This window comes from Chamaea fasciata, unplaced genomic scaffold (assembly GCF_029207755.1).
Source record: "Chamaea fasciata isolate MVZ Bird 193981 ecotype frontalis unplaced genomic scaffold, bChaFas1.0.hap1 SCAF_6, whole genome shotgun sequence".
NCBI classification, from domain to species: domain Eukaryota; kingdom Metazoa; phylum Chordata; class Aves; order Passeriformes; family Sylviidae; genus Chamaea; species Chamaea fasciata.
This window is the reverse complement of record NW_027094091.1, coordinates 58,250,750-58,276,193: the sequence shown is the minus strand read 5'-3', so window position 1 is coordinate 58,276,193 and position 25,444 is coordinate 58,250,750. Positions and strand designations below refer to the sequence as shown.

The 25,444-nt window shown below is 38.6% G+C and overlaps 1 protein-coding gene across 3 annotated transcripts in view; it reads right to left on the bottom strand.

The window, feature by feature from the left end:
- LRBA (LPS responsive beige-like anchor protein) overlaps positions 1 to 25,444 on the bottom strand; it is a 364,153-nt gene that overhangs the window by 321,956 nt on the left and 16,753 nt on the right. For all 3 annotated transcript variants that reach the window (XM_066186497.1, XM_066186498.1, XM_066186496.1), the window contains 3 exons: positions 3,268 to 3,499; positions 3,034 to 3,134; positions 721 to 816 (listed from right to left, as the gene is read on the bottom strand). In XM_066186497.1, coding sequence (XP_066042594.1) covers positions 721 to 816; positions 3,034 to 3,134; positions 3,268 to 3,499 — 429 coding nt within the window. The remainder of the gene's footprint in view (positions 1 to 720; positions 817 to 3,033; positions 3,135 to 3,267; positions 3,500 to 25,444) is intronic.

The window sequence follows — 25,444 nt, the reverse complement described above, 5'->3', positions numbered from 1 at the left end:
ATTCAAAAAAATAATTCATTATGTCACCAAGTTGGTGAAATTCAATCTCAAGCCACCAAGGCAGAAAGCTAATGGGTTTATGTGAAGAAAACTGGAAAGAGTCATCTGATAAATCTTATTCAAATCCTATTTTGAATTAAGCATGAAATTTTGAACATAATTTTTCATTCTACAATTGTAGAAGCAAAAGTGCTGACATACTTGAATTCCATCAGAAGATTCTGCACAGAGTTTTCCAACTGCCTATTCAGTTTCAAATTCTTTTTCAAGTGAACACCACAAAACTTAGAAATGAATCACAGGAACAATTACAAAAAGACTAATCGATGCTAAATTTAATCCTTTTCAGTATTATTCAGCCTGTAAATGTCTAGGATCAATGTCTTCCCAAAGATTTCTCATCTACAGTGAAAAGCAGGTATATTCTCCTTGCAATGAGATTTAACTGAACCAGTCTGAAAAAATCCAACTAAATACAGAAAAAGCAGCCTCGTTTGTATAAATTCTTTACGTAATAGTATTTGTTCTTCTGTAGTGATATTGCACATCTATTATAAACACGATTTATTCAGGCACTAGTACAGGTGTCAGGCAGAGAAAAAACTTTGGTTAAAACTCTACGACAATGACAGATGAGACAAAGAACACCACAAATAAAAATAACCAAGGGCCTTAACAGAACAATGAACAAACAAACAGGAAATGTAAAAATCTACATACTGCAGCACTTTTTCCTGGAAAGTTGAAGAAGGCATCAGGTCCATACTTCTGAGGCATGTGTTTTAACACAGACAGTAACTTCCCAGCATGTGGTGGCTGACAAAGAGAATTACTACATTTGTAAATAAATAAAACAAATCCCTAAGAAAGAAAAGACTATACACACAAAAAGCAAACTCGAACACATTTTAAAACTTCGCACATGGTTGAAGAACACCCTGCTAAGACACTCAGCACTTTCAATAAAACAACATTAACAGTCAAGAATACCTTAACACAATATACAGTAGCTGCACTGAATTACAGTTAATTAGGTAACTTCACTAAGGACTTGAAGGCCAGAGCCACTTTCACCCAGCATAAACTAAACTGACCCTGAATGCTGACTCCTGCCTCTGTCTGTTCATTTCCATCAGCTCTCTGTATGATTTCGCAGTAAGCTAAAGAAAATGGACTAGGCCAGATGAAAGCTAGCTTTGGGAAAACAAACGCAAACCAATTTTTAATTACAGCTGTTCTGGGCCGTGGCTGAGTGAAACCTGTGCCAGCACAAGGGAGATGGGGAGTACCTAGCAAAAGGGAGAGGGAAGAGCAGCAGAAGGATTATTTTCATCAGGACTACAGTCATGTATTAGATTAAATTGATCTGGTTTATAGTTTCACCTAAGTCCATGGAGAAAGATTCAATTCCCAAAGGCAGTTTGGAGCACCAAAACTGAGTGCTCAGTGTGAATACTTAACACTTCTCCACCACCCATAACCTGGTGATTTTCCTGACTCCCCACCACCCATATACTGCAACTATAAACTCCAAATCAAGTGCATGAGCTCACAACAACAGAAGAAGAGCAAATAATGATCACAGCGACAGGACAATTTTGTGTGCTGTCTTTCACCACACCATATCTTCCTGGCAGATCAAACTACCATTTTATAATCCTGATATTTTCCTGAAAGTGCCCTTTTTCACCCTGTAGTTAACAGCTACCCTCTGAAAACCATGCATGATGTTGGAGCATTGCATGATGCATTACAAGTATTTCAAATGTACCAAAGGTGCAGCCAGCTAAGCAATGCTTCAAGAATCTGAGTTAAAACTGAGGAGGAAATGTTGAGAGCTGCTTAGATGTCTGCAGTGCGATAGAATTTGACCAGGTAAATTGTGTTGCAGCAAAATGCTTGGTCTCCTTACAGTTTTGCTGATTTTAAGATTTATGGAGTTGTACAACTCCTTGGCAATCCAACTGTGGCATTTTCCTCTTGCTTTCCCCTATATTTGGTCTTTAATAAGGAAAGGAAATTAAATGCAAATAGCAGGGAGACAGGAAATGAAAAAGTTAACGTTACAGAGACAACTTTAATTCACTTACAGTCAAATATACTCTCCATGTTCAATTATTAAGTTGAAACCATCTATAAAGTTTAAAGTATTTTTATTTAAGGAGGTTAAGATCTCCAAAGTTATGTATTTCATAGGACCTTTTAAAATCTGGACAATTATGTGTGCATACTTGCTTTTATATGGCATACACTTCTTAAAAATTATATGAAGTCAACAGAGACACTGCTACCTTACCCTTACACTAGCCAGAGTACCTAGAAATAACAGGAGCTGAATTAAAATTGAAAGCAGGTAAAATTATTGACAAAACAGTTCCCAAGTCCAGTGAAACAATTGTGTTGAAGAAAACTTTATCAGGTGGCCTCTACAACATACACATTTTTACTTTAGGGAAGATGGTTTCTTAGCTGTAAAAGGGACGCTTTCTATTCCACACAGGAACAAGAGAAAAATTATACAATTTTTCATTGGGACTTATTTCCTTTAGTTCAATTTCTGCCAAAATTCTCACTTCCCTAACTGGGTAATATTTTAATTTTCAGGTGAAATATAGCAATGTGAAAATGGGAGCAAACAGAACTGCCTATGTAGGCATTTTTTTATTATTTCTCTCTTCTGATTTAAAAAAAATTTAAGCCTTTTTCCTTCAATTCCACATAGCTGGAATCAAAAAAGCAAAATCATGTACATAGAAACACTCAAGAATCACCTGATTATTCCCAGGTGTTCAAAAAGACCAATATAGTCCACAGGTTCAGGAAGAAATTTAACTTCATCACTATTCTACTCCCTGTATTTTAATTGCTTTCAGGTAAAAAGATTCTTTATATAATATAAGAAAGCTTCCTACATTTTTTGGCACATTCAAAATTTGTTTAGCATGAAGTTTATGGAACAATCCTGACTTGTGAAAATTAGGAAAAATAAAAGCAACACGACAAAAATTGTTTCAGTTTTGTGCTTTGTTTTACCCATCTCCCTTTTTCTCCTTGCAGCTTGCTGAAGAATAACTTCAGCTCTCGAACTGTCAGGTTATAGCTAGCCAACACACCCAGCATGTCCACCAAGAGATCTGAAAAGCAAAAAGAACAGCGACAGAAGTGCTTAATAATAAATAAAAATTTTATCATCTAATCAGTAACTGAGTCCATGAGCTTTTGCCTAGAAGCAGCCCAGTTTGAGCCCCACACTGGGGGAGGCTGTACCTGCAATCATGTTGTCAGCTCTGTCGATCCTCCCGAGCACTTGTTCCACCAGCCCCACCTCCGTGCAGGCCTGCAGGTTCCGGATGCTTTTCTTCAGGATTGCTGTGAACATGCTCCAAACCTCAGCCTGGCATGTGATGTCACACTTGTCCAGTAAGTCCACCATGCAGGTGATGCCCTCTCCTTCTTGGATGATAAAGTTCATTTCCAAGTCAAACTGGCCCCCAACGAGCTTTCAGAGAAAAAGATTTTAAAAAAAAAAAAAAAAAAGCTTAAGGCAACTGTATCAAAGTATTACTCCACGTCTAAAGTTATTCATTCTGTGAGAAGAAAACTATGCCAGATGTAAGGGAAAAAAAAAATAATAATGAGGCCAATATCAATTTACCACCTTATTTTTCTTCTGTTTCAAATTCTGTTGAGTAACAAAGGCACCCTTAAGGTGTCACCAACAATTAGACAATTGCTGCAGAAAAACACTTGGGTAGTTTAGGATAGAGATGCCCCAAGTTGAGCAGAAAAGTGAAGACACCAAGTGAGTGTTCTGAAACAGGTGAGCCCAACAAAGCAGTCAAGGCATCTCAAATGACCTGGAGTGGCCCTAAAAGCTTTCCTTCACATTTGCTTAACAAATCTCCATTAAGAAGGCAATTTTAGCCAAAAGGAGCAGATGCACATCAGAAATATTGCCACTTATGAGCACTTATGAGGCATTCCCAAGACAGTGACTACAGCTGGTTAAGAATTGACTGCTAGGTTCAGCAGCAGTCCCAGGTACTCAAAGGAAGCACAGGCTTGCTGTATGTGCAGGAATGTGGAACAGCAGCACTGCTCCAAGCCTTTGGCTGTGATTTGGCTACGACACTTAAATCCAGTAATATTTCAGGTCTCCTAGAGGTAACTTTTGTTTGAACATACACTGAGTAACTAACCACATATGCCTGTGCAGAGGAGGTGGAGGGGGGAAGGAAATAACCTGCTCTGCTCTCGCTTGCCTACTTAATAAAACAAAAATTCCAGGTGAAGGCAAAATGCATTATACTAAGTTAACTTCTTTATACCAACTCCCTCCACCCACTCTTTGAAGTTCTCTTGGACTTTAGAGCTGCATTAACCTTAAAAGTGTGCCATGCTTACCAAAATACCCATTATATGCCAGCATGCAAACAGGAATTCAGATAGCATTGACTCAAATTATCAAAACGGACTCATGACCAGAAATATTTCAGCTTGTTCTGATTTCTGCAAGTTTGTGTTATTATTTCTGTCCTGCGTGGTGTTCCTTCCACAGGCTTTGACCATCAAGAGCTTCAGTGACCGTCACCTGCTGAAGCCTCACCATGTGAAAACTGCCCCAAAATCCATACACTAACTTGCTTCCATAGTAGCCCCAACAGCTTCTCTCAGCTAGGCAGGATCCAAAGATCAACTTACCCACGGAACAGAATACACACTCTTCATTAACCACTGAAATTACCATACATTTTCCTCAAGTGTCTAAACCTTGTCACTTTGAAGAAGCAATCTTTGGACTTCTGGGCATAAATCAGTAGTGCCAAACACACAGGAAGCAGAGAAAATTACCGCTTTTATGACAGAATAGACAATGTCTCATGGCAATGATTTCTAAACAGTAATTTACACTTTTCCATTTTCTCCTCTCTGGGTCATGAAAAATAATTATGCAATTTACTATCAGATGCTTCCATAATATCTCAGAAAACAGCAAGAACTGAATGGGGTGACTTGAGTTATATTCCCAGCTTCTCTATATCAACTCATGCTGTCAACTCAAACAAATCTATCAAATCATTACCACACTCCAAGCCTTAGTTTTCCCCTTCCAAAAGGTGGAGCAGAGGCCTAACTCAAGAAAGCTCTGCAGGGTATGCTAGGCAGAACAAATTAACAGAGAATTATCTCAAAACAAATGCAAAGAAAAATACACACCCCCCCTTAAAAAAAAACTCTCAACAGAGCATTTGCAAATGTAATATACCTTAGTGTTATACCTCGTTTCACTCTGAATTTGTCCTCTACAAAACTGAAGGATTCCTCAAGAAGCTGCTCTCCTTAAAATCAAGGTAAGAAACAAAAAACCACTGTGTTCAGTGTAGAGACAGAACAGCTGAATGTTAAATTCTGGCCACAAACCACCTGCTAATCCTTAACAAGAAATTCAACTCTTTATGCATTTGGTTTTAACTATCAGCCAACCATCAATTACCACACCAAAACCATATACAGCTACTGGAGGTGACCTTACCTTCACCCTATAGTCTACACCACCAATCTTTCATTTTTGGCTACATACACTATTATCAGAACCCACCCATCCAGGAAGCTGTCAAATTAGGTTTCCAATCTCATCTGCAAGCATAAGCATTTCAGCAAGCACATTCTAGGAATAATATGCTACGGTAAAAAAATAATTACCCTTTTAACACTTCCTGTGAGGGAAGTGAGGACAAAAAACATTGCCAGGGAAAGCAGAATACCCCAGGCAGGGTGCAGCTGATGTACAATGTGTATGCACACCCATTAGATGCACACAGGCACACACCCCCCCCACACTATGTCATATTAACCCTTTCTAATGGTGATTTGAAACTGATCAACCTTCAAAACACAAATTTGTTTCCAATGACAGGGATCATAATCCAGGTCCGTGCATTGGCTAGTTATTATCTCAGCTGCAGTAATGGCTGTGCACAGCAAAATGTAATCTTCCCAAATGTCACAGTAAGTTATGAATATCTGAGCAGCTTAATGCACCTTACTAGCCATGAAGTGTGAGAATGTAATCTTATTACCTTTTTTATGGTTGTATTTTTTTGAATAATGTAGCCTTTGAACTGATGTATAGTCTTTCCTTGCACTTTAGCATGATTTGGTCTCCTGTGTCGTACAGGACATTTTTCAAAATTCTCCAATTCAACGTATTTTAAGTCCTATGCTGAGCTGCATAAACAATCTTTATGGCAACCCACAGGGTGGCATAACGTTTTCTTTCTTCAGCACGTGGAATTAAGTACAAGCTTGCAGGAATGGTTTTAAAGGGCAGCATTCAAATTCATCCTCACAAATTTTGGATTTTGCCAGTTATATCCACCTTCAAAAATATATAAACTAAACCAATAGCTCGAGCTTCTCAGTAAAATGGTTCTACACTTAGCTGACTGAGAACAGGGAAAATACAGCAATTTTTGAATACACAAGCAGAAAGTGTATTTTTCCTCCCCTTAGAGAATTAAACTAATGAGAAGTCAACATAGTAGCACTGATTTTTAGTATAAAATAGCAGTACAACACTTCTAAATAACACCAAAAAAGACAATTTAAACACATTTAACCATTCTTTGCAATGAAATTATGTGAGATGTGAAAGAGATGGTTCACTGTTTGGGTGAGCGTCTAGCAAACCACTGCATGCAGAAAATAGCTCAGAATAAACAGTCAAGCTCCACTTTCCTGAAAGAACATGAGTTAAGATTATTCACCTAATTAAAATTATTTCTCCCATTAACAGATATAAAATATTTAGAAAGCCTGAAAGGCAATCCAAGAGAAAATATTTCCATGCCTATAACATAAAAAGAAGAAACCAAACCCAAAATCAGCATTTCTCCTGGAAAAGCCAAATTTACTACACTTGGAAGAATTACAGGGCTGGACCTTCACATTTTTATCTCAAACCTCAAAAAAAGTCTTCCCTTCTATAGAGTTTCCTTATCCTCCTGGTTGCTAAGATATGCCACATATCAAGTAATTGCTTTGTTCCCCAAAGTCAGGATGAAGGACTATTAACCAAACTGTGACCTCCCTTTTCCTCAAGATGATGATTTTTTAATATCAAAATTGTTTCTTTAGTAGGTCCAAAACAAGGAGTAGAAACACGTATCCCATGAAGAAAAAGAAATGCAGTCAAACAGGCTGGTTCAACCTCAGTGAATTTTTTTTTTTTTAATTTAATAAGAAACTGCAAAGCTGGGCATTTATAATACTTTTTGCCTATGTTTATTCTTATCTTCCACCAAAGAAATAAACCACCTCCTTGACTCTATCCTCTTTCACACACTCAGAAATACATTCTACATATTCAGAAACTCATTGAATTTAGTTGATTGATATTTATTGATCATCAAAAATAAATGCCAAAGATATGGGAAGCATAAGAATTAAAATCTCTTTAGGGTGAGAGTCTCATAGGATCATGGATGATGCCAAGTTGGTCAGATTCCTAGGGTACATAATAAACAGGAAAAGCCAGCACCATGATACACATTCACGATGTAATAAAAAGATGGCTGTGATTTGGAACGGCTTCCACAGAACAGAAGAGGAAAAACATTGGGAAAATACTACCTCAGACATACTAATAACTCAGAAATACTAATAATACTAATACTAGTAACTCAGAAATACTAATTTCCATGCATTCTTTTCCATCACTAACACAACACCTGGAGGGGAGTCCTAAAAAGATCTGGCAGGAAAGCCTGTTGATAGTTTGGTGAAGTATAACAAATAGTGACATCAGCATGAACGTCAAGTCAGTGAAACAGGGCTCAGGCTCAGAGTGGTTAACAGGGAGGGCAAGAAAGGGGCAGAAAAAGCCTGGATGTCAACTTTTTCTTCATTATATTGTTACTATATCAACAATAATGCGCTAGAAAAACTAGAGAAAACACAAAGAACTTGAGTGGGAAGACCCACTGAAGAAAAGTGAGGTTGCACCTTCCAGCAAGACACAGATCATTTAAGGTCATTTGGTACCTTGGTTCAAAGTTTAAAGTAAGTGAGACCACGAATGTGCAAGTGACCAGTGACGCCTTCACAGAAGGAAAGATTCTGCTCCAATCACTTCTGTAAGCAGAAGATTCCTCTTGAATCTTACTCCAGTTTTGGACTTGGTTTCTCCCATTTTCAAACAAAACCAGAAGTGACAAAAAACCCCCAAACAAACCAACAAACCAACCAAAACAACAACAAAGAGCAAATAGGTAATTTTTGCAGAAAATCGCAAACTTTTCCTGCTGATACCTCAGGCTGAAGTCAACGATCTCCTCATCCAGCACCACTCTACAGTTACACCACACCAAAAAAAAAGAATACTAATAGTACTAATCTACTCTACTTTCTAAACGAAAAAGGATGGTAAGGAAGGAAGGGAAAAAAACCACCTCCTTAATTAGCTGCCTTCTCTCCTATTACCAAATTCATAACGAAGCCTGCAACTTCATTTGCCTGGCAAATGAGAAGTCCATTTTAAACTAGGCATATCAAAAGTGACATTGCACAGCACCATTGCACCCACTTTAACCTTGACACTTCTGTAGGATTCTGTTAAACTGTTATTAACTATGATCAACGCTGGATCATTCGGGGGAAAACCATTCTCATTGCTTCCCTTCAAAGGGATGTAACAAAAATGGTTTGCATTAAAATAAAATTTCTTCAGGTCTGTCTCTCGTTTGGAAAACTGCCTGAACGTGAATTCAACAGGCACCCACAAGGTGTTAAGAGTCTACTGCTGCCACCTAATGTTGTATTTGAAACCATTAGCCCAGAATTACACATTTTTTTATACAGTGTCTCAGCACTGTATCATCCTCTTCCTCCTCCACACACCTCTATCAGCATGCTTTATCACAATTAAGAAAAAAAAAGAGCTCCAGGAAGTCAGACAGGATAAAACTTCCAAGTAGCGAAAGAGTTTACATTTAAGCACTGGCTTCTATAAAACCAAAGTCTCATTAACTTTGCAAAAGCTAACTACAGAAGGCATACAACTTACCCAGGAAAGACTGGCAAATATCTCCTACCCAGTTCATCTGAGACATAAACCACTTCACTAAAATTCTTCTTTAAAAATGCACTCAGCTAGGCATACATGAGAATCACTCTCTCAGTGAAAATAAGAAATGCAAAAAAGCAGAATTCTTGCCCATGTAGGTACAATACATCTGGTACATGGGTTTCTCCTTCCCAACAGAAGGAGGGGTGGAGGGAAGATAACTTAAAAATACAATTATGCTATAATCAAGTATAGCTAATAATCTAGTATTTTCACTCTATTTGCAAGCATTTTTATGTCTAATTAGTTCACTAAAACAATTAGTTCAGTTTGTAGCATGCAGTGAAAGCCCAGTGAAAACAGAGCAATGCAAGGAAGAATTACCTCTGCACAATGTTTTTAAACGTGGGGGCTGGGGAAACAGCCCTATGAATTTCCAATTTTATATTTTTTGTGTTTAATCTACTTTAGAAAGAGCCATTAAATATCTTTTAAGTACATAGCAAAAACTGAAAATCAGTGTCTTAAGGGAGCAACCTCAGCCTTAAGTGAAATGATTAGCAAAGTTAAATTCTATCCTACAGAAACAGAGAAAAAAAATTCTACATTTGTTTTATCAGTTGGGTATCCATTCTAAAAGGGATCTTAGTACAAACAGCTCAAATTAAAACACCATGCTTAAACTCAAAACAGCCACAGCATTCCATGCTAGATGATGCATCAGACCTCTTCCAACCAAGCCCTTCTGTGATTCTATGACACCCACCATGCCCTGTTACCTCTGTCTTCCCTTCCAGAAACTCAACAACAAATTCCAGATTCCAAAGAGGAGAGGCATAAACAAGCCCAATGTAAGGAATTTTTCCCTGCTCCCAATCTTTACTGCCCCATCAAGAGGTGAGAGAGCTGACAGACAAAGGATTGACAAGAACACAAAACACAAGTCCCAGGGACTCACAATGGCACTGACCAAAGAGTGGATAACACCCAGCATGCCTGCAGCCATTGCAAAAGTTCAGCTGGGAAAACAGGATAAAACTGATCCCCTACCAGATTTGGTCCAACACACAACACTGGGTATAAAGGCCCTTTGCTCCAAGGAGGCTGCAACACTGAGGTTTATTTCAAATCCCTCAGGGAACAAGGAATTACCAAGTTGGCTTTCTGCAAATCAAACAATTTCAAGACTAAATTACAACACTCTCCAAACAGTGGCTAAAGGTGTATTTACTACACATGGCAGTTTCCCTCGTTTGAGGTGCATCAGGTATTTCAGTAGATATTATCATAGAAAATATCGAAATCCAGCTGAAATTCCCATCATTCCAGTACCTGTATTAACAGCATTAAATTCTCCTTCTGTTTTAATTAACTTTTTTCAGTGTACCTTAACCTATGATCCTGTTCAAGACGTACAAGAAAGATATGACTGGGAGATGGTTTAATAACATGCAAATTTGTAGCTCCATACAGGAAATGAAACATCCTAAATCTTTGCATCACATCAGATTCATATGTGCATTGAAAGCAAATAAATCATTTAAACTATGATACAGAGAACCTTTTTAAATTTGCATTTATCTACAGTAAATACTGCCATGTTCTTTAATAGCTTGCTAGTGCAATCTTAGCAAACTAATGATTTATGGTTTTGACATTTTAAAAATCAGAAATCTGTCATTTTATGACACCCAGTAGAAAGTCTGCTGGAGTTGGAGTTACATTACTCTGAATTAAAACTCAGATACATGAAACATACATAGCAAAGCACTGTACCAAGTGCCCATTTCATTATTCCAGCACTTCCCTCCCTAGCTACACATCTAAAAGTTATCTAATGTTTTTACTTGAATTAATAATCAATTTTTTTTTTCATCGAGCAAGATACCTTTTTGTCATCCATCAGTGAACAAACCCAATCTGCTGCACACTGAGAGAACCATACTTCAGCCACCAAGCTGCACAGGTCTGCATCATGTCCTGCCTTAACCCCACCCCTCTAGGAAGGAGCCCAAAAGATAACATTTCTAATACCACATTAATCAACAAAAAGTCCAGAGTGGGGAACAAACCCCACAGTCAGAACAGCTTTACAGGGAATAATACTCTGCTTGCACACACATCACTCATGAAATTTATGCTGTAAGCAATTTTTTTTTCTGCCCACAGACTAAATCAGAAAAAACCCAACACTGCCCACCACTGACACCGTGCCTGAGCAAACAGAGGTGAGTTTACACATACTTAAAAATAAGGATCCACACAGAAGTTAGACAGGTAGGTTAAAAAGATCAAAGAGGACTGATTCCCACCGCCAGAGAAGAGTCTTCTCTGCCAATGGATAGTGACAGAAAAAAACTTCAACTCTGCTAATACATTTAGAGACACCTAAAAAAAAACCAAAAAACAATTACCTGAAGCAATTTGCCCAAGCTTTCTTGCAATTAAATCCCATTTTCTAAGGTCCTTAGTGTTCAACATCTAAAAAACTAACAGCCTGCTGCTTTTTTGTTACTTAAATGCAAAATATTACCAAATATATGTTTTCCTTCAACCAAGCTGGTGTGCAAAGACAGCCACCGTATTTCATCAAGAAAACATTTTAGGATGCTTCATTTAAACATTTATTTTACTTATGATTTTATGAAATACTGTATTCATTTCAATTTGGCAAGGAAAACCACTGGTGTAGAAAACCCACTCCCATTCTAAAGAAATACAAACAATTCTAGAATTTTTCTTGTGTATGCCACTTACACTGAACAGAAATGCTTCTAAATATATATACAGATATATATCCACAACAAGTAAATAATGTACAAAACACACCATATTTCAGCTTCTGAAAATTGCAGCTTCCCAAGCCAAGAAAACTAGAAAGAATGTAAATAATTCCCAAAGAATCTTTCAGTACATACAAAGAGAGGTATGAGCACCCAAGCAAGACATTCCTCTGGAACATGGAAAGAAAATACTTCTTGAATTATTACTAAAAAAAATTAAAATTAAAAAATTCCTATTTTCTCTTTAACTCTTTTTAATTCCTATTTTTGTATTTGTTATAATATGACAGACTAATACAGCAGCAGCAGAGATATAATTTATAAAAAATAGTATATATCTATTGGGGATGAATGACCATCTCTTCTTTTTTTAACTGATGGTTCGTGCAATCAAAAAGGTTTGGAGTCCATTTCCTTAGACATCAGAGAACAGACAATGTATCCCCATATTTTTCTCCAGATCAGAAAATCTGTCTGGTATTTAACAGTGGACTGGGGGCAGGAAGCCACCAGTCCTTACAGAATCTGAAGTTTACATCCTCCAAGTCTCATAGGAACAATTCTTCACAGAACTTTCTAACTTGTGACTTAAATTTGATAGCCACTTTGTGACAGTGACAAAGTACATTATTTTCAGAAGCGTGTAACAATATCAGTCTACACAAGTAAAAACAAGGTTATGAGTTAATTCTAGAAAATATGTTTGAAAGTGTTTTGCTAGCCTGTAGAAACTAGGGAATAACAGCTACAAGTAAAGAAGAAAGGTGAAAGAAACAAAGGAAATCAAAGGGAAATGACAAACCAGATGATCCAAACATGGAATTGTATACCGACAGCAAAAAAACTTACAAGGGAAATAAACCAAAGCTCAAAAAGCCAAGAAAGAATACAAGACGAAGAGACGAATCAATTTACTTATAAAGCTCTGGCAGGTTTCATCAGATTTAGCAACCACAATGCTAAACACTTCCTCTCCTACAGGAAGGTGCAGCTCCCCCCTGCCCTGTAGCTCCCCCACTGCCATCACCTTTCACAGCTCAGCAGGGAAATTGCTGGGAATTTCAGCACAACTAAAGGCACCAGCTTACAAACTCCAGCAGGAAGCAAGAACCAGCACATCTGTTTCCATCATTTCTGGCACTGCCTCGATCCAGAACAGCTGGAAAACACCCACCACAGTTGCCTGCTCAGAACTGGCAGAGTTTCCTGCCCTGGCTGCAGCAGAGACAGTCATGAGCTGGGATGCAAGGAACATTACTTGACATGCTACAGGAAATGTAACACTCAGCTTGCCCTCTTGCCCTTTTAAAAATTTTCTGTAGCTGTGATCAACATGGGAAAAACAATCAGACAACCCTGGCTAGAATAGAGGGTGCTTACAATAACTAACTTGGTTAGCTGCTGGTAAGTGCTACAATAACTTGCTTCAGTCTTACCAAGTAATAACTTTTTTTTTTCTGCTTTCAGATTCTGCCATTCCTTTGTTTAGAGTTTTAAAAAATGGGTAACTGGAAGCCCGTGTATGGAAATATTGCTAAACCAAGGGTTTCTACTAACCAGAAAACAAAAGTGCCTTTGTGAGAACAGGTACAACAGTAAAGCCTCCCCAACTAGACCATTTTTATTTTTATTTCTTTCAAGGTCCACAAGGCAATTCTGAAAGGAAGGACAGAATTGTGACTCTGACACTTAACGTTTGGTACAAGCGGCTTACATTTCTACATTTGCAAAAACATCTTAAAGCTTTCCCTCCTCCCTGATTTGCCACAACATATTTTTTTGGTTGGTTGGGTTTCTTTTTCCTCCTGATATAGAAACTACTACTACTCTAAGGCTCTACCCCACCTTGATTTCCCTCTTGGCCCTTTTCTCAGCATATAGGCAATGACTGAAACAAATTGTCTCCGAAGAAACAGGCACAACAGTAAAGGAGAGAAAAAGAATCTCACAAAACCACAAAGAAACAAGGAAGACAAAGACATTATCACTATCACCTACAAACACACTCTCCTGTTCACAGTGCTGTGACCAAGGTAATTTTAATTGCTGACCAGTGCTGCAATTAAAATTGGACCTAAAAAGGCAAAAGCAGCCCAAATTAATGCAAATCCAAATATATTCTGTTTCTTTAATTTGGCAATCAAATTACCAACAGCAACTGCCACACACTGTTCAGCAAACCTGGCAAGACCCTTCCATTCCCCATGACCAGCTGCAGTTCAGACTGGAGGAAAGTAACAACTGTTAAATAAAACGGGATTGAATTACATTTTAAAGCAAGCATTTAGCCAGTAAAGCCAGCATTTGCTTAGGCTTGATCTCTGCTGTTAACTTCAAAAAGAATTTTATTAAAGCATCAAATCCAACAGATTTATCAAAAAAATCTGACAAAAAACGCAGCATTAATGGAGTTCTCACCACGTTTTTATCAACACTGTCACATGTATCTGCACTTCTAAGGCAAAAAGGCTTTTTCTGGAATTACTACACTTGCAAGGATTCAAGCATTTAGAAGGATGCTTAAACCCTGTCCCATACAAAAAACCTGTGAATCAAAACTAAATTATTACCCACAAGTGATAATACATATAAGCTGAAAAGGGCTCCGTCCGAATAATGTACGAGTTTGTGACACGGTGTTTCTTAGAACACTCTTTTCCCTAGGAAAAGTGTGATTAAGTGAACAATAAATCTTGCTGCAGGGAGATGGTGAAGGAAAGAACATCTGCCACTATGGAAAGCTACTCAACTTGAACACAAAGAAAGTGTCATTATCAAAGGAGAGGTTAATGCCATCAAAACAAACAACAGTATCATCTTTTCAGAAAAATCTTCTCTTTCATTCCATATCCAAATTATTTTTCCTTTTTTCTTTTGTGATAACAGCCACTGTGCTCCTAAAAAACATAATTTCCCTCAAATTCTATACATAGTAAAGCTCTACAATAATAAAAGAAAGAGTAACCATCCTCCTAGTTTCTTAAAATCTCTCTCCTATATGAACTGTATTTCTTTACTAAATCAAGTTCCAAAGAAAACATAAAACATCTATCATAGTCACGGATTCTGGGGCTGCAAAGGTAACTACAGATTTTACTGACAGAAGAACATTTGGAAATCACAGAGGACTTCAATATTTTTCATCTCAACAAATAAACAGAAAAATAACTTCATCTTTAATGAAATCATTTCGATTTAAACTTTAAACCTGGAGATTTGGTGAAGCTTCTCTCAGAGGAGCTATTTTGTTCTCTTTCCTCCTACAGGCACATTAGCAATAAAGTTTTGCCAAGCAAATTCGGCACTATGGAGAACCACAGATGCATTCCTCAAGATTTATCAAATCAAGCTCCTAGTGACAGCATTTCCTGCAGCTTTCCATGCACATAAATATTTACTTAAATGAGCAAGAGGTTTCCCAATACACCAACGGAAGAAGTAACTGCCACAAAATCCAAGAAACAAGTTTCAAGGCAGCAACCCAATCAACAGTATAAACTGTGGTCTCTAAGGTGTGAAGCCAAAGTCCAGCAGCAGTATCTGATATTTGCAGTGGGATAACGGAGCATGCCGTGAAATTTATGGATATGTACGCCTTTAAGAGGAAGACAGAAAAAAAACCCTCACAACAACAACAACAACAAAAGCCTTTAATCCCAGGGTTTCCTTTTCCTTTCAGCCTCCACCTTACCCTTTGTTCCAGTGTAACTTGGAGAACAAAGCCCCAAGAGCATTACCATCTACCACCTGCCCCAGCAGCAGCACTGGTGGGTACACGCACGCTCTGCGCAGCTCACCACGCTTCTCTGAGTAGAAACACAACTTTAAAGTGGTAGCTACGACTTGGTGAGATTAAACCACCATTAACATCACACCAAATTTATTTATACACTGAGCTTTAGTGTTGGTCCTTTTTTTTTTTTTTTTGTCGAAGATTAAGTCATATGGCTCTGTTCCAAAGCTCCAGTGTCCTTCTAGTACGCACATTTCTGTGTAAGGCCACCAGTTACTCCCTGCAGCGGGTTGACCCTGGCTGGATGCCAGACACACACAAAAGCCTCTCCATCACTCCCCTGCACAGCTGGACAGGGGAAGGAAAGTATAACTAAGGGTTCATAAGTTGAGATAAGGACAGAGGGAGATCACTCACCAAACTGTCACAGGCAAAGCAGACTCAAATTAAAGACATTAATTGAATTTATTACTACGAAAATCAGAGCACTATAATGAGAAGTAAAATAAGACCTTAAAAACACCTTCCCTCCGTCCTTCCCAGCTCTACCTGCTTCCCCCCAGAGGCACAGGGAGACAGGGAATGGGGTCCTGCTCCACCCCTGTAGTCCCCTCAGCTACCAAAACCTGCCCACACAAACACAATACATCCTCACACCTTACCTTCTTCCAATCTATATTTCTCTAACCCCCTTAATTTTGCAACCATGTTTGCAGCTCACAGTAGCTGTAGTTTTTCCATTCATTCTGTTTCTGCACAGAAAATGTATATTAAAAAAATAATCATTTCATCAGTACTATTTCTGTTGCTGTTTGGAATTCAGGAAACTCTTCCTGAAGCCAGGATAAATGCAAAAGGAAGTTTCCTGAAACTTCCATCTCCTAGGCTTTAAGTCACTAGGGATCACAGAGCTGTTAGGGTTGGAAGGGATGTCTGGAGATCATCCAGTCCAACACCCCCTGCCAAGGCAGGGTCACCTGGAGCAGGTGACACACTGTCCAAGTGGGGTTTGGAACATCTGCAGAGAGGGAGAGTTCATGACCTCTGCGGGCAGCCTGTCCCAGTGCTCTGCCACCCTCAGGGTAAGGAAGTTTTTCTTTGTGTTGAGGTGGGACGTCTGTGTTTATGGCAACTGCTCCTCATCCTGTCACTGGACACAGCTGCAAAGAGCCTGGCACCGTCCTCTTGGCACCTGCCTTTGGGATATTTGGGATATCTCCAGACTAAACAGGCCCAGCTTCTGCAGTATCTCCTCATAAGAAAGAGGCTCTGGGCCCTTCATCATCATCTTCATCCAGCCCATCAGATGAGCTGGCACAAAACCACAAATATTTGATGACAGTGGTAATCCTGTCAGATTGTCATCACACGTTTTTTTCCAAACAGAATAAAACAGGGATGGTTTAAAATGGTTACAAACCAACCTACATCAAACTTGGGGTACTCTGCACACCAAATAAACTCAACTACACCTATCCAGCTCTGTTACCTATGCTGGTTGAACATCTCAAGCTCATACGCAGTTAGTTTGCAAAGTCACACCAACCAGAGTAACTGAATTAAGAAATCACTTTGTACATCACGTGTGGTCAAATCCACAGAGAGATTTTTTTTCCTTTTTGAAAAACACTGATCAAAGAGTACTGCACTAGCAGGAAGGGGTACAGACTGCAGAAAATAAGTTCAAAGAAATAAACGTGAACCTCAGTCACTTATACACGGTTTGAGGTGTAAGCAAAACTACAAGGTCTTTAAGCAGGTTTCCTACAAAGAGTCAGCTTAATTTATATGGATGATGTAAACAGGATGTAGTACATGAAAACTGACATTACAGTGTGAAACTCCTGATGTTACATTCATGTTTGTTTTCCCTGTAATGATACTTTAATATGAAACTTTTCATTCAAACTTTAGTATGAAAAAAATTCCCTACTGGACCATAACAAAAAGAATACTCACTCCTACTTCACACATTTCTCATAAGCCAGAGTCACTTGTGAGGCTGTAGCAAGGTGGGAGTTGCTCCCTTCTCTCAAATAACAACCAATGGGACAAATTAAAAAGATCCCAAGCTGTGCCAGAGAAGGTTGATATTGGGTATTAGAAAAAATTACTTCACAAAAAGAGTCCTAAAGCACTGGAACAGGCTGCCCAGGGCAGTGGTTGAGTCCCCAGCCCTGGAATTATTTAAATGATGTGCAGATGCGGCACCTGAGTACATGGTTTAGTGATGGACTTGGATGTGCTGGGTTAATGGTTGGACTCAACGACCTTAAGGGTCTTTTTTAACATTAATGATTCTGTGTACTCTGAACAGTCAGAAAATCCTGCCATTTGATTTTTTTTTAAATTATTCACACTTCAAACTCATGAAAAGCATTTTTTAATTGCTAGTGAAAGATTCCCAATCACTTATTCTACACCTGCTTAACCTGATCCCTCCAAAAACTAAGCAGGCTTGAAGTCAAAGCCAAGTCTGATGCCTTCTCTGCTTGTCAAGACAAGGACCCATTAATGCTGACAGCTGAGTGCAGGCAGCGTGCTTCGAATAGCTGACAGCTGCTGTGTCAAGGAACCACAAAATAGTAAATTTCAGGATACTGCCATCAAAAATTAGTTATTTTACTATGGTAGTAAATTAATTTAAAAAAGTTGATTAAGAAAATATATATAATTTGTTGTAACTGGGGGAACACCGTCCCACAACTGGTGAACTGGATGCAACTGCTTACTCCAAAACCTATTCTCATCTCAAACACAAGGTATTATAAGCATTGTTTGTTTCAAATCATAGAACCATAGAAGAAAAAGCAGTTCTTAGTGCAAAACAAAACTCACACAAGTGCTTCAGCAGTCATTTCAGTGTACAGCGGCTTCCCTAATGTAGAACAAACAGCAAGTGCAAAATACGTGTTTTGATTCTGAGAAAACTTTGTGGTTTAAGCTTTATTCTTAACAAATTTAAGACATGTACCATCAGCTCAGTAAAGAGTGATTTATTCAGAAAATCTGTTTATTGCCTATGTACCCACAAGATTACATACAAGGAGGTTTTTTGCTTGTTTGTTTCACATTTTTCTTTTTTCCATTTGTATGAAAATGCCCATACAAACAATCTTGTTTCTAAGCTGTGTGGTATTCCGAGCTGTAAAACATTCATTTCCTCAGAAACACAACTGCAATGTTTTTAGAATTATTATTACAAGACAAGCTCTCTTTACACTCCCCTATGAGAATGAAAATACTGATTCCTGGGGAACCGCACTTAAACTTAATTCTCTGAAAACGTACTCTCTTTGAAGTGTTCAATATGAAATTTGCACTGTGAGAAATACCAGTATCTGATGAGAAATGAGGTTTTCTGCACCATGAAATAAAAACACTTTTTGGAATGAAACAATTCTTACAGACATCACTTTTAAGAATTGTCAAAGGTTCGAAATTTGTGTTTTCGTCGTATGAGTTGTAGGCTCACATTCTCCTCATTTATACTGGCCCTACTTTCAGCTGAGCTATTTTTTTCTGACACCAACACAACAATCTCTAGGATTTATTTAGTAGTCTATCTTGACTTCTTCCATAATCAGCAACTTCCCTGAAGCACTGCAGCATTATTTCTTGTTAAATGAAACAATCCAAAACAAGGCAGGAAAACCTGCAAAGAAGTGAAGGAGAAAACAGATCTGAGGGCACAAAGAGAAAGGAATTATTTTTAAGGGACAATAAACAGAAGGAGAATTACAGACTATCATCTCAGTGAAATAGTATGGTGAGAAGACTAAATCTAAAGCAAATTGCCCAGGTTCCTCAGAAAGAGGGAAAGGTTGGAGGACACAAAGGGGCTTCAAGGGAGCAATACTGGAGTCTGAAGAGGAAAAGCAAATACTGCTTTTGTACTACATTATCCTGTATTGTAGAAATACGTACAAAAATCATATTCCGCTTGTTTCCTCTTCTGCATACACTGGTACTTTCTTCTCCTAGTTTCATTCATCTTTTGCATAAATATTCTCAGAGCTAAAATCTCCTTTACATAGGTTTTCTTGCACAGTGTGGACTAGGGTTGGAAAACTATTTGTTGTCACCTTGCCTTTTCATTCTTAAACCTTACCTGATCTTCAATTACTGCTCACATACGTTATCACAGAATCTCAGAATGGTTTGGGTTGGAAGGGATTCTTAAGATCATTTAGTTCCAAGCTCCCTGCCATGGGCAGGGACAACATCTGCTAAACTACGTTGCTCAGGACCCCATCCAACCTGCCTTTGAACACTTTCAGGGCTGGGGCTTCCATTATTTCTCGGAGTAACGTCTTCCTGGCCTCATGACCACCACAATTAAGAATTTCTTCCTAATATCAAGTCTAAACCTGGTGTCTTTCAGCTTAAAGCCATTACCCACTGCTCCACCAGTAGAGCTGGGTAAGAAGTGCCTCTCCAGCTCTCTTGCAGCCCCTTTAGGTACTGAACAAGTGAGGTCCCCCTGGAGCCTTCCTTCTCCAGGCTGAACAACCACAACTGAACAAACCCAGCCTTTCCCTGTGGGAAAGGTGCTCCATCCCCAACCATCCCAACACACACAACTCAGCATCAATACACAAATGACGCAGCTGCTCCTTTCACCATAATCATCAATTCAAAAATCAACCAGAAAGACTTTCCAAATCCTCCTTGCTCATCTCTCTCAGCCTCCAGTAGCTACTATACAATGATGCCAAATCACAGTCCAAGATTATTCTTTCTAAACTGTTTGTCCTGCTCATTTCAGCACATCCAGAACACCTGCAAATCCTTCTGTTCCAGGTGAAATCAAACATTCCAAAATGAAAACTTATATTTCCATTTTCCCAAAGGAAATTCAACCGGAACTTACTTTTTTTTTTCTTTTTCACCTGATACCAGAAGAAACCCTGCTTTTCAATAGATACTTATCTTTTACTTACTGTGGTTTTATTCTTGTCTTTGCTTTACTTCTGGTTTTGCCTCTATTTTTCTGTCAAGGTGCTCTTCTCAAGCACTTTAATATCTTCTATTCTATGCTGCCCTAGCACTGCTTTCAGCAATCACTGATAGAACTGAACATACAGGCAATTATCACTAAAGTTGCTTACTTGATCAAAGCTATAGTGATTTGAGAAAGAAAAAAAAAATAGAAAAAAGCCAATAAAATCACAAAAGAAACATTGATCATAGCACCATTCACAGAGTTTGGAAGGGAAAAGAAGTTCCCAGAGGAAATAGATTTTTTCCTATGTCCTCTTGGTCTGATTTAACTTGAGCAGCCTGTACAAAGATTGTCTTTCTACAGAACCAATCTTTGAATATCTCCCTTAGATCAACAGGTTTAAAGCTGCCCTCATTTTCAGAGGCCTGTAATCTCTGCTAATAATACTTAGCAGATACTTTCCTTGAGTGTCATCTTAGTCAATTACAGCAGAGGCGCTGGTCACTTCATCTCACTTCTCGTACAACCAACCCTTGTTCTCACACCCATCCATCAATATTGACAACTCCTTCCTTGGGAGTTCAGCTCTGTCACTTGTGTCCTCCTCCAGAACTCCCAGGTTCCCCAGACCATTCAGGTCACAACCCTCAAAATCACAAAAACAGTCTGAAACTCAAAGTGAAATAACTCATTTGGCTCTACCATGCTGCAGCCTACTGCAACTATTTCTGTAACCTTACTTCAAACAGAAGACTCTCAACTTCTGCCTCTTATTTTGCTGTTTATCTCCCCATCTTGCATCTACAATTACAGAGTACATTTTGAGAAAACAGCACTGGGGCTTCTAAAACTCAGTGCAGCTCAAAGACAGGCTGGATGAAGATTTGAGCAGCCTGGTCTAGTAACTGTGTCCCTGGCCATGGCAGGGGCTTGGAACTGAAAGATTTTTTAAGTCCCTTCCAACCTAGACCATTCTATGACCCTTCCTGCCTTAGTTAACAGGAGTTCAACATTTCTGTCTTCTCTCCTTGTTATAGGCTATCTGCATAACTCAAGGAAGAAACAAATCAAACACATCAACCTTCCCCAGAAACATTACAAAACAGAACACACTGCTGTAGATTAGTAGCAGAATGTTTTCTGAATAATAAAGAAAACTTCCACAGATCTTAGAAAAAAAAAGACAAAAGTAAAAACCAAGAAGGAAATAAAGCAGCACAAAAAGGATACATGTCTAAACACTTTCCCATCCTTTGGCTATTTAGAAACACATTTTTACCCCCAAAAAATAAGTGCTAACCTATCATTTGTGTAAACTAGCATCAAATCCATCTGTCCAAAGATAATCTGATATCAAGACTGGTTTTACACAAACTTCAAAAGAGCATAGTAATGGGTATTTTGTCAATTAATTCAAGGTGTTGGCAGTTAGTTTTTGGTTTTTTTTCTTTCTCTTAGGAAGGCAACAATGCCAATCACTGCATCCTTACTGGGTAGTCAGAACCATGCACAGTTCTGTTGCTGCACAGAAACAAGACTGATGAGCACCATCTCATGGGCATTTCAGGTAACAGATTTGAAACAGAAAAAAAAGAACTTAGTGAATTCTCCAGGCTGTGGATATACCTTCCAATATAAATACGTTGAAATTGAATGACACACAAGCATAATTTCAAAGTTTCTGATGCTTAAAATGTGGCTCAAATTAAGGATTTTCCTAAAAATCGTTCATGCAAATATATCTGACAGGAACATCGTCACATTCACACAGGAAGAATTTTCGAAGTATTTAGCCACTAAAAAAAGTATTTATAAGCAGTGAGGTACATAAAAGTAACACCACACCATTCCAAAGAATCCAGTTTCTGACAGAGGAACTCTAAAATAAATTCTTATAAAATAAGAGCGGTAGCAGCAAAACTCTTATTTCCCTTTTATGCACGTACGTAATTTTAAAAATAACTTCAAAAGCATGATTACACACTTGCATGTTTTATTTTCAACTGTACAATAATTAATGAGGTTCTAAGAGATTGCTTACATCCATTCCAGCAGATCCTAGAATGACTAGAACATGACTCCTTAAAAACAGTCTTGAGAGCCACACTGCTTGGGAGTGTTTGACATTCAACAATACAGTTCCTCTGTGGCCTGAAATTTTACCCAGCAACAGCAATACCTCAGAGAGAACAACCCCTTTCACTTGTCTACTAGTTCAGGTTACAAAGACACTCCTGTTGTAGCTCATGGCATTTTTATCTTTCTCCAGTCAATTGGAAAGTTTATTAAATTTACAGACAACTACTTTTGCTAAGCATATTTCTGATAAAATTTTGCTCACTATGGTTTCTGTAAGCTTTATTGGTAAAAAATCTTGTAAGTGCCACTGTCAAACTAGTTTTACTCCTTCGAGTGCTAAATTTTACCAAGCCCGCACTTCAAATGAAACTTTGTTTACTGTCTTTATTTATTAGACACCAGTTAACAAACAAACCAAGGACCAAACAAAAACAAAAGATCAACCACAGCACTTTTAAGCACCACTGCAAAAATTAGAGAGAATAGAGATTCTGCCAGCACAGGCAAAGCTGCTCCACGCTAGGCACTCCACTACAAAAACCAGATTTAATTCTAGAACAGAATCACGTTTTGAAAGATAAGAAGCATTGTCGTCTCCCTTGCCCCAAACACCCTCCAGTTATGGGAAAGGTGTTCATTAGGCACCTGGAAGAGGAGGCCACAGCTCTGCAGCCATTGTGTCACCTGCCTGCACCAGCTCTGCAATCATTCCCCTGCAGCTGAGGGTCAGGCCAGATCTACTGTTTCAGACGCAGATCAGGATGACTGTGTGTAAACCTTCCGAGCCAGCCCGACAGTGTTTCCTTGGCTTCCTTCCAAACCCCACTCACTGCAGTGACCCCTCTGCACAGCCTCTCCAGCACAGAGGCTCAGCCAGCTCCCCCTCTCACCGTGCATCAGCAAATTTGCCAGTCTAGATCCTCCCCAGTAGGTGAGAAGGAGGATAATAGGTTATAAATTCCTGTTACACAATTTGCCATGTCACAACGTGAATCTCCATAAAACTATCAGGATGCCTTTTCCCGAGTTCACTTTTACCAGGGCAAGTGTATCAACTCTCAATCAGCTGAAATAATTCTCCTAGTGAAGACAGGAGGCAGCAACCCACCTGTAGAAATTGACCACAGAAGAAACTACATTTGGTCACCAATCCTGCCAACTAACAAGGGTTTCCTGCCTGGTAACAAATACTTCAGCTCCATCCCATGAATCCCATCTCACATCAAAAAATTAGGGCAAGACACATTTTGTATGAAGCAGAAAATAATTATCACAGGCCAGACGCTTCAACATCTTTCCGTTCCTGACTCAGGCAGGTCTGTACCAACTCAAATATCATCTTACTCAGGTTTCCAGATTTCTCTAAGAAAGATGAGAGATTTCTGCAGGGCCAAACACACCAAGTTCCACCCAATGTACCAAGTCAATTTCATCATCTTTGGATGATGAGCATTAGAGCACTGAAATATCTTCCCTTCACAATCAAAGAGTTTATGCATCATGCATTGTAATAAATACAAAACCCAGGCTTTTTTTAATTACTCTACAATGCTGATCTGCATTCCGTAAGACTCCGTGGAACTGATTTTAGTACAGTGTTTCCAACATCTTCAAATCCCTAGCAGAACACCTCATATAGGAAACTCTTGGCTGTTTTTAAGTTTTTGCACGGTTAAACTTACTGCCATTCAAACCTAAATGACTCCAGGCTTATTGGCAATTGTTCTAAGCTGTCCCCTAATCCACTTTGCCAAGATTTATCATTACACTTAGTCTGCTGACTAACTGCATAAAATATTAGTTGGCCTTGTGGTTGATGTTATGCAGGAGGTCACATTAACACATTGATCCCTGGGTCTTATAATCTATACTTGACACTCTTTCAAGGGATGCTTTTATTGGCAACTGTAAACTTTTAAGTGCTATTCCAAGATAAGCCTTTCAGTAGCTGTGTCTTAGGAGGAATGTTGCTCTTCTCTCAAACATTGGTATCTTTTTTAACACTTGCACTTCCGCTGTTAGAAAACAACAGTCCCTGCTTTCTACGTTTTCATTTCAGCCACCGCAATTACGGCACAGAGCACTACACTTCTAAAGTTGGATCACTCTGCTTCAATGGAATTCTAGCAACTGGTTTTGTTCAACAGTATTACAGTTCTCTTATACTCCTGTGTAGTGCAACAAATTTTAAAAAATCCATAAGCATATCTATAGATGCCACACATATTCAACACTAAAGAGAGCAATACAGCATCATATGCAGGTAAACTTAAATAAAAAGCTACAAAAAGTCTGCAAAGCATTAGGTTTTGTTTCAAATTCAAAGAGTCTGAAAATAAACACTTTCCAAGTGTAAATTGCTACGTCTTTATGCACTAAGTACATTGCAAATAGCTTTGTACACTTCCCTGCAAACCTAACTCAGGCTGGTCTCCAAATGTAAATATCCCCATTGTGTTTTCCAGATCGAGTTAATATAAAAACCCAAAGTAAACCTGTCCTCTCCTCCTACAGGCATGACAGGTGAGCACACAATCTGTATTACAGAACACTTCACTTTCTGTAACTGAAAATTGAAGCAAGAAATACAAATACAAGTTTTGGCACAGACACCACATTATTTCAGCTCTATCAACTGCTGAGTTACGAAGAGTAAGAAAGAAAAAACTGTCTCTATTCACTCTAACACTTGCAGTAAGAGCTGTGAGGTCTTGGAAATCCAACTAAACTTATAAACCCTAAGTTTTCTGTAATGCCCTTAGGATGTTTGCAAAGTATGGGGTTTTCCACCCAGCAAAGTCTCAATTTTCCTTCTGAGATTTATGATATATCTTTTTCCT